Source organism: Micropterus salmoides, unplaced genomic scaffold (genome assembly GCF_014851395.1).
Source record: "Micropterus salmoides isolate LMB-PRFRI ecotype aquatic unplaced genomic scaffold, ASM1485139v1 Ms_hic_scaffold_4029, whole genome shotgun sequence".
In the NCBI taxonomy this organism is placed as follows: domain Eukaryota; kingdom Metazoa; phylum Chordata; class Actinopteri; order Centrarchiformes; family Centrarchidae; genus Micropterus; species Micropterus salmoides.
Genome location: NW_024043406.1, coordinates 1 through 8,801, shown reverse-complemented (window position 1 = coordinate 8,801; position 8,801 = coordinate 1). Strand labels below are relative to the sequence as shown.

Sequence of the window (8,801 nt, the reverse complement as noted above, 5' to 3'; positions counted from 1 at the left end):
GTGTGAAACGGGAGAGACACATGCCATTTACCTAGCACAGATAAATAACTGTGCCATTTTCATCTGCCTGAATGGAAATATGTATGCACACCTATAGTTTTATACATACTTGATCAATGAGCCGTTTAATGACAGGAGTCCCTCTAATGCAGGTGTCACAGCCACTTGTCAACACACGTTGGAACCCTAATGATAGCAGTGTCTCCAGAGCAACCGCTGGGTCATGAACCATGTCAAAAGCTGCGCAGGATCAATATCAGTTTATAACATGGACTTGAGACTCAATATTACTTCCTGCACCTTTTAGGTGCAACGCTTGGAATTACGATGGAAACCCTCGAAAAGGCTTCTATCCATTGAGTCTTCCTGATATTTTTCCCAAGTCTAATTGCTGGAAGCTGCAAATATTTTTAAAAGCTTCAAGTCACTGATTTAAAATGAAAACTTTACCTCGTGGAAGGTGACAGGCAAAGGTCGAGCAGCAGCTGGAGGGAAAAAGCGACATTCAGAAAAATTAAAATGGAACTATACAAAACCTCAACACAACACGCCACTTGCAAAGTTGCATTATAAAAAAGTTGCACATTCCGAACACATGAGCCTACACGCTCAATGCCGTACTGCTGTGCAGTTTCATTGAATTTGCTTTAGTTTATACTGCCAACACAAACTATGCTTTGAACAGGGGTGAGTAAAACTCACAGTTTTCTTACAGCATAAATAACCAGCTGTAATGAAATGTAAGAACCTTTTCTGTGACTACATTATGTGATTTTTAAGCACCACTGGGAAGGGCACAATTTTTGTATTCATGGTAATATAATGACAATAAAGGCTTCTATTGTATTCTTTTCTATTCTATCTTTCAGATTTCAGGAATATTTTACTGGACTGATTTCTCCTCACAAACACTGTGCACCAAGACTCCTACGTTACTTAGGGATAAACAATGCTACATATATTAGGCATTATTGACAGCTTTTAAATCCTTAAATGTTGCATGTTCTGATATTTGAAACTCTTATGTCAAAAGATAAAATGTTTATAGTACATTTAAAACTTAATAAAACCCAAAAACACTTTTTTGTACACTTCAGAAAGCAATGTGAACAACAGATCAACCATCTAATTAAGTTTGGACCTATGTTTTAAAGTACATCAGATCTTATAATGTGTTGGCTTTGTTTGCAGTGTCAGACAGTAACTAAGTACATTTACTCAGGTACTGTACTTAAGTAAAAATTAGAGGGATTTGCACTTTACTTGGAGTATTTTCTTTTCTTGCCACTTTCTACTTCTACTCCACTACATTTACCTGACAGCTTCAGTTACTACTTACTTTACAAAGTAAGATTTTACACACAAAACATATGAAAAGTTTAAAAAGATGATGTTTTTTTTTATAAATTAAAGTACCCAACAGTTTATACAAGTACAGCTAGTACATTTACGCACACGTTGATTGACATTATTATTTGACAACTATTATGCTAACTGTAATATTTCATGTAGAAAAAATGAATGGTTAAGCTTCACAAATGGGAAGAATTACTGCTTTTTAATAATTTTGAGGTTGGGACAAACAGTAGCAGTGTGATACAAAATTGTTCAACCCAAACCACTACAACATAATAATATCCTGCTTTTACATGAATGGATGAGTAATAATAATCTACCGGTATTATTATAATAGTTTAACAGTCACAGGGGACTTTTTCATCCTGTATTGTGTACTTTTACTTTTAATACTTTGAGTAAATATTCCTGATTGTACTTACATATTTTTACTTAAGTAATATTTTCAATGCAGTAATTTTACTTGCAACAGTATTTTTACGGTGAGGTATTAGTACTTTTACTTAAGTAAAGGATCTGAATACTTCATCCACCATTGGTTGTTTTTGTTACATGCCTTGTAAGCCCATACAGATAAGATCAATATACAGGCAGACATTACCCAGTAGCTCCATACAGAGCTCTGTGTCCACCCGTCCATCCTCTGTCAGGGCTCCCAGCACAAGTCCATCAGCGCCGTGACTCTTCATCTGCTCTATGTCTTTCCTCATCACCTCCACTTCCTGGTCTGAGTACAGGAAGCCCCCCGCGTGGCCGTATCATCACATAGACTGGAATTTTGACATACTGCTTCACTACCTGCAGTAGACCTGTGGAAAAGTAAATAATGGTGGCATATGTGATTCTGCGTGCTTGTGTGGTCTTAGCAGACACTCAAGACCTTAGGGCTGTGCATGAAATCTGTAAAGAAATGAACTGTGCTCACCTAGACTGGGAGTGAGTCCTCCCTCCAGAAGACTAGAACACAGTTCAAGTCGGCCTGCACCTGTCCGGAGACACAAATGTTCATACTGCACCTAATTGTACCTTCATGGTCCATACCTTTATTGACCTTTGAGAAATGAAATAACGACTGCATGTGCACTGATCACACACTAAGATCTGTCTGAGACGGAGCTTAAACAGGTCTGATTGACTGAAACCTTATCTCTTTACTTTCAAGTATGACAGTATAGCAATAGCAAATAGGCCATGGTGGGTTTAACAGAAAAAGCTCAACAGTGTTCACTACACATGACCAACCTCCTCGTTCAGCATTGACAGCAGACTCCACGGAGTCCACACACACCTCCATTAAAAAGCCTTCTGCCATACTGACAGTCTGGAATGGGAGAAAGACAAACAGGGACAGAAAAAGACAAAGTTTGAATTTGTTAACACGTCCACAATCCTTCGACTAACAATGGTAATTTCCACAACAACTACCTGTCAAATCCACTTCCTATCGATTCATAGACCTTATCTGTTGATTGGTAGCGACATGAATTCAGTACATGTTGTCTGAGTGCCTGACCACAACTCATAAGTTATACACCCAGCCACACCAGTGGATCAGCGTTTTCCGGATAGTTGAATTTCGAACACATGGTTTGGCCGGTGGACGGTGCTACAAAGTTAATGGTCCACAGGGAGTGGGGTGACCGCTCATGCAGGATACGCTAAGACATAAAACATGCACAACCACCTGGACGCCCCGTTTCTGCACAGTGGAATTTAAAAAAGAATAAATCATCTTGTTATTTGTCGTGTTTGTTGGATATATATTATATTGTGTTTCTCGTCTAACGAAGAAAAAATAAAATCTTAATTTGCTCGTCGATTTGTTGTGACGTCATGAGGTCAAAGTTGAACTGTTAGTTAAGAAACATGGTGGGCGTGTAACATCCTTTACCTAAGCTTCATCTTTCAACGTTACATCATCTGCAGGACCATCTCGGTGCTGAAGGACATTAGGGCACAAAGATGTTACTCTCTTCAGTACGGACAACGTTTTTTTGCGGTTGCAGAAATGCCGGCAAGGGACTAACGTTACGACACAATAGTGTGAGTATAAAAGCTAGCTGCTAGCATTAGCTAACTAGCATTAGATAAGCATGAAAAAGGTCACACACTGCACAGCAAGCTGAAGCAACATAATTACGACACGATTTTACGACAATTTGTTGTTTTCGCGTTTATGTACGTTAGTTAAGTGCAGGTATCTTTACCTGGCTGGTTGTAACGTTACTTGCTAGCAGTCACGTCCGCGCATGTGTCACTTAACCCAACAGTTTTTTTAAAACTCAGCGACCTCCCATCATGCTGATCTGTTAACTGTCAAATCAACGTTAAAGCTGGAAAAATGAATGGAACCTATGAAAGAACCGATATTGTGAATGTCTTAATAACCTAAATGTGCCCATATTGCGTTTTCCAGTAACGTTAACTAAATTCCCCCAACAACCATCCAAACAACCAACCAGTCAGCCTGCAGTCCTTATGTCTAGACTCCTGGATCTCTTAACTTGTCATCAGTATAAAGTCAACATGTTGGTTAATCATGTGTTACATGGCCAAAACTATGGGAACATCCGCAATATTACTCCTGTATGTGATTTGTTATTTCCTTCTATACAATGGACATCAATAGGCTGCTATAAGACTCTCCATTCTTCGGGGTAAACTTTCGACAAGCTTTTGAAACCTGGCCCCTGATGTTGTGTCAAATGGCCTGGCCCCTAATCTGAGTTGTAGTTCATCCCAGAGATGTTTGATGGTGTTGAGGTCAGGGCTCTGTGCAGGCCAGTCATGGTCTTCCACACAAGACTGGGAAAACTATTTCTTTATGGACTTGGCTTTGTGTACGGGGGCTTTTGTCATGTGTCATGAAACAGAAAAGGGTCTTGACCAAACTGTTATGACAGGATTGAAAGTACAGTTTTTGTTTAAAATATAATTGTATGCTGTAGGTTTAAGATTTCTTTAGTTAAAAATAAATGTTTTGTCAGCAAGATAAACATGGCAGTTTTAGGTACATAAATTTAGAAGTTATGTGGTCCAGTGTTGTTTTATTTTTATTTTCCATCTCTCCTTTTATTTACGACCTCAGAAGAGTCCACAGCTACGGCAATGGCTTGTGAAGAGAGGTCAGAGCACAGTCACAGCTGAGGCAGGGGCCTCCTCTGCCCCAGCAGCATCTATCGTCCCCAACGCAGCCACAAATCGCATAGTGGGTCGCTGGTTACTCGGCTGCAGTGGGCTGGTGGTTGGAGCTGTTGTCTTGGGTGGTGTCACAAGGTAAATGTGTGATACTGTGTATATAAAAGGCATCCTTGTATTGAAGTGCTGCTGATAGGTGCTTACTGTGTATGTTCATTTGTTTTAATCAGGCTAACAGAATCTGGGCTTTCCATGGTTGACTGGCATCTGGTGAGAGAGATGAAGCCACCTCAGTCACAGGCAGAGTGGGAGGCTGAGTTTTCCAAGTACCAGCAGTTTCCTGAATTCAAAATGTAAGGCCCAGTCTTAGAAGACACACATTTGTACAGTTTTAAAGGCAAGTTTGTAGCCTGCTGTCATTTTCCAAATTGATAAACATCTTTTAATTCACAGACTAATGCTTGACAACAACTCAAGTTAAATCTGTAATGTTAAAAAAAATAAAAAATCAGCAGTGGTTCTAAACTAGGGGTGTGCCAAAAAATCAACACAGCATATATCGTTATACATTTTTCTATGATACTGTATCAATATTTCAGCCCATCATATCGATACATAAAATGTATAAAAATTAGCGATTTGACGGTTAGCTCAATATTAACATATAATGGGAATCTCCATTAAAATGCTAATGGACATTAGACTCGCGACAATATAATCTTAACATAAACTACACATTTTGCTTCACATGCTGAACATCCTGAGCGACATACTGTGTAATACTAAATATAATACTAATACAAATACTAAAAGTGCATATGTTTCCTGAGCTCTGTGTGAAATAAACGAGCTGCTAACTTCACTGACTTGATCTGCTTCAGCACTCCTCACTGACTAGCTACAGCAACACCAACGGTCAGAACTCAAACCCAAAATTCCCAGTGGCCTAAAAATACAGCTGTCACTAGGTGGAGAAAGGGCAGTGCAATCTTGTGTCACTGAACAGTTGTCAATATAATGTGATGTACATATTAGGCTTAGATGGTACACAGCAATTTGTATTTTCAGCAAAAAAATTCAGTGAATTTTATGTGCCTTTTTTATAAAGAAAGGTTTATTATATTAAAATTTCATAGTTTCTCAAGTTCTGTAATTTTAATTTACAGACTGAAAAACATGTGCTGCAGAATTGTACTACAGTATATCTAACAGTTTGGATTTGCAGCAAATGGAGAACTTTTTTACAGGCATTTTGGATTCATAGTTAGACAGGTATCGTGATGTATCATTTTAGGATTGTCAATCGATCTATCGATAGACAATATCGCAGAATTGCTGAATTGTGATATTATCATGAGCCATGCATCGTGTATCGTATCAAATAGTGAGGTACCCTGCGATTCCCATCCCTATTCTAATCATGGAAAAACAGGCCTATATTTTCATTTAATTAGCTTTCACAAAGAAGAAATTGAATATATCTCAGTGTTTTGTAGTAAACAAAATAATGAGTTGGGTATTTATGTCAAAATTTACTATCCGTTGTCATTGTGTTTTCCCAGAATGAACCATGACATGACTCTGCCAGAGTTTAAGTTTATCTTCTACATGGAGTGGGGTCATCGCATGTGGGGTAGGCTTGTAGGACTTGCATACATCCTCCCCACCATTTACTTCTGGAGGAAAGGATACTTGACTCGCTCCATGAAGGGGAAAGTGCTGGGGCTTTGTGGATTTGTCTTCTTCCAGGTAAGACTAAATACAGCTGTGGTGATGGGAGAGGATCTTAGGGAAGTTGTCAAAAACGTGTGTGTGTGTGTGTGTGTGTGTGTGTGTGTGTGTGTGTGTGTGTGTGTGTGTGTGTGTGTGTGTGTGTGTGTGTGTGTGTGTGTGTGTGTTGTGTGTGTGTGTGTGTGTGTGTGTGTGTGTGTGTGTGTGTGTGTGTGTGTGTGTGTGTGTGTGTGTGTGTGTGTGTGTGTGTGTGTGTGTGTGTGTCCTCTCAGGGCCTTCTGGGGTGGTACATGGTAAAAAGTGGTCTGGAGGAGAAGCCTGAGTCTTATGACATCCCACGGGTCAGCCAGTATCGTCTGAGTGCTCACCTTGGTTCTGCCTTGTTGCTCTATTGTGCCAGTCTCTGGACAGGACTTACTCTGCTGATGCCTGCACATAAGGTACAGAGACAGTCTCTTGCCTACAAGCTAAACACCTATTATAGTTTTTTTTCTACATCTAAATACAGGTTTAACCTGGGTCTCTGTTAGCAAATGTCCCACAGTTTGCAAGTAGATATTTTTTTATTCATGACAGCACCTCCTTCATAGGTGGCAGAAACCAAACGTCTCATGCAGCTCAGGAGGTTTGCCAAGGGTACTGGTGGACTTGTCTTCCTTACTGCTCTTTCAGGTACTGTTTGTTCTTGTGTGAATGTAATGGCATAAACCTAAATATGTGACTGCATTTCTCTAGAATTATCTATGTAGTAATGGCAGTGCTCTCAGAGTCAAGTGTCTGTGGGGATGCAAAAAGATCCTTTGGCTTCCGGTTTCATACCTGAAGCTAAGGTAGTACAGTGCAATCTACTGTAGAGCATAATGTGGACAGTCAAGGGGGTATAAAAACTGCAGAATTTAAGTAACAATTTTACAAATGCTTTTACACAGGTGCTTTTGTTGCCGGTTTGGATGCTGGGCTGGTGTATAACTCCTTCCCTAAGATGGGAGAACGATGGATTCCTGATGATCTGCTGGCTTTCTCTCCTGCTGTGAAGAACTTCTTTGAAAATCCTACAACTGTGCAGTTTGACCACAGGATATTGGTATGTTATTATTTCTAAACAGAAATAATCACTGAAGTGCTGTTTTTAATAATATAATAACTACTATATAATAATAATAACTCAAAATGTCATAATTATAATGTAAAATTGTGTACATTTGAATTAGGTTGTTGAAGGTCTTCTGTATTTTTTTTTTCTCTCTAGGGAATCTCTTCTTTGACCGCAGTTACAGGCCTCTATCTGTTCTCACGGAGGATGGTGCTGCCCAGGAGGGCTAAGATCGCCATCAGCCTCCTCACAGCAATGGCCTATGGACAGGTAGGCTGAGAATCAGCCCAGAAACATGGGAACTCAGTCTATTACTCTTCAGTGTAACTAAACTCTGTGCGTTTGTGCTCTTCAGGTTGCCCTCGGTATCAGCACCCTGTTAATGTATGTCCCCACTCCACTGGCAGCAGTTCACCAGTCTGGCTCTGTTGCTCTTCTCTCCCTGGCCATTTGGGTTCTGGCAGAGCTCCGCAAGATGCCCAAGTAAATGCCTGCTCCTTTTGCGGACAAATCCAATCCCTTCTAGTTGTACACGAGGCATCCAGAGAAAACTGAGAAATGTTTTTCATTTTATACTAGACTTTTAAACATATGCTGAAGCATCTGTTCTGTGCTGCTGCAAAGTAATTGTCACATGGTGACATTCAATTATTTCATCCGCAGGGGTGTTATTTGAGTGTTGTTGATACAAATTGCAAGATACATCAGGGCTGTCAATGCGGAATTGACTAAACCATTTGTGGATGCATGTTGCCATCAGAAGGCAACAACTTAGTGTGAAGTGTTTTGTTTAGCAAGGAATTAAACAAAGACATGCACAAGCAAAAACGAGCAGTTTTTCACTTTCTATTGAGCTTCAGTGACACAGCAATATGGTTCCCAGTGAAGGGTACATATTGGTTTTCAGCCTGCCAGAAGTCTGCAGGGTATAATCTTAAGTAGGCTGAAGTGCTGATTTTCATGTACACAGTTTTAAAAGAATGTTTGGAACGAACAGTTTGTTACAGATCGGTTGCTCACCTGTTGCCTTGTGTCTGGCCATACTGCCTTTTAGTTGAATCAGATGTGGCTGTTGGGAATATATGTATGATTATGTATATTTAAGTTATGAACTGTTTCCTGTTGACATTGTGATAATGCATTATAAGATTAAAAAAAAATTGTGATAGTCTTTAGCAATGAGAAGGTGAAAGCACTCTTATTTAATAAAGACAATTATGTACAGTCTTTTTTTTTTTAAATTCAAACTCCAGTCCATTTTGCATAGTAACTGTGATTTTTATTGTCTCTGTACAAAATATACACTTTCAATACATAATGCAACCAGTTGAGGCTAGCTAACTAGACAGTCAGTACACCGGGTTAGTAGGTTTTCATTGTTCTAGACACAGTACATGCGGGTATAGACAGGTTTTACTTGTGGTCAGGAATGGAAGTTAAAAACTGTTGGCAAGGAACAATCAGAGCCAAACCACTTTTTCCC

The 8,801-nt window shown here is 39.6% G+C and overlaps 1 protein-coding gene and 1 pseudogene across 2 annotated transcripts; one reads left to right on the top strand and one right to left on the bottom strand.

Moving 5' to 3' along the window:
* Positions 1 to 450: 450 nt before the first annotated feature.
* Positions 451 to 2,964, bottom strand: LOC119887171 (annotated as a pseudogene).
* Positions 2,965 to 3,205: 241 nt separating this feature from the next.
* LOC119887173 (cytochrome c oxidase assembly protein COX15 homolog) lies at positions 3,206 to 8,493 on the top strand. Of its 2 annotated transcripts, none has more exons than XM_038698079.1 (9): positions 3,206 to 3,399; positions 4,448 to 4,632; positions 4,725 to 4,847; positions 6,057 to 6,243; positions 6,498 to 6,665; positions 6,816 to 6,897; positions 7,155 to 7,309; positions 7,475 to 7,588; positions 7,674 to 8,493. In XM_038698079.1, the coding sequence occupies exons 1-9, from the start codon at positions 3,319 to 3,321 to the stop codon at positions 7,803 to 7,805; spliced, it is 1,227 nt and encodes a 408-aa protein (XP_038554007.1). In that variant the 5' UTR covers positions 3,206 to 3,318; the 3' UTR covers positions 7,806 to 8,493. The 2 variants fall into 2 exon arrangements, with proteins under 2 accessions (XP_038554007.1, XP_038554006.1); XM_038698078.1 differs by having other exon boundaries at positions 3,207 to 3,399; positions 4,445 to 4,632.
* Positions 8,494 to 8,801: the final 308 nt, after the last annotated feature.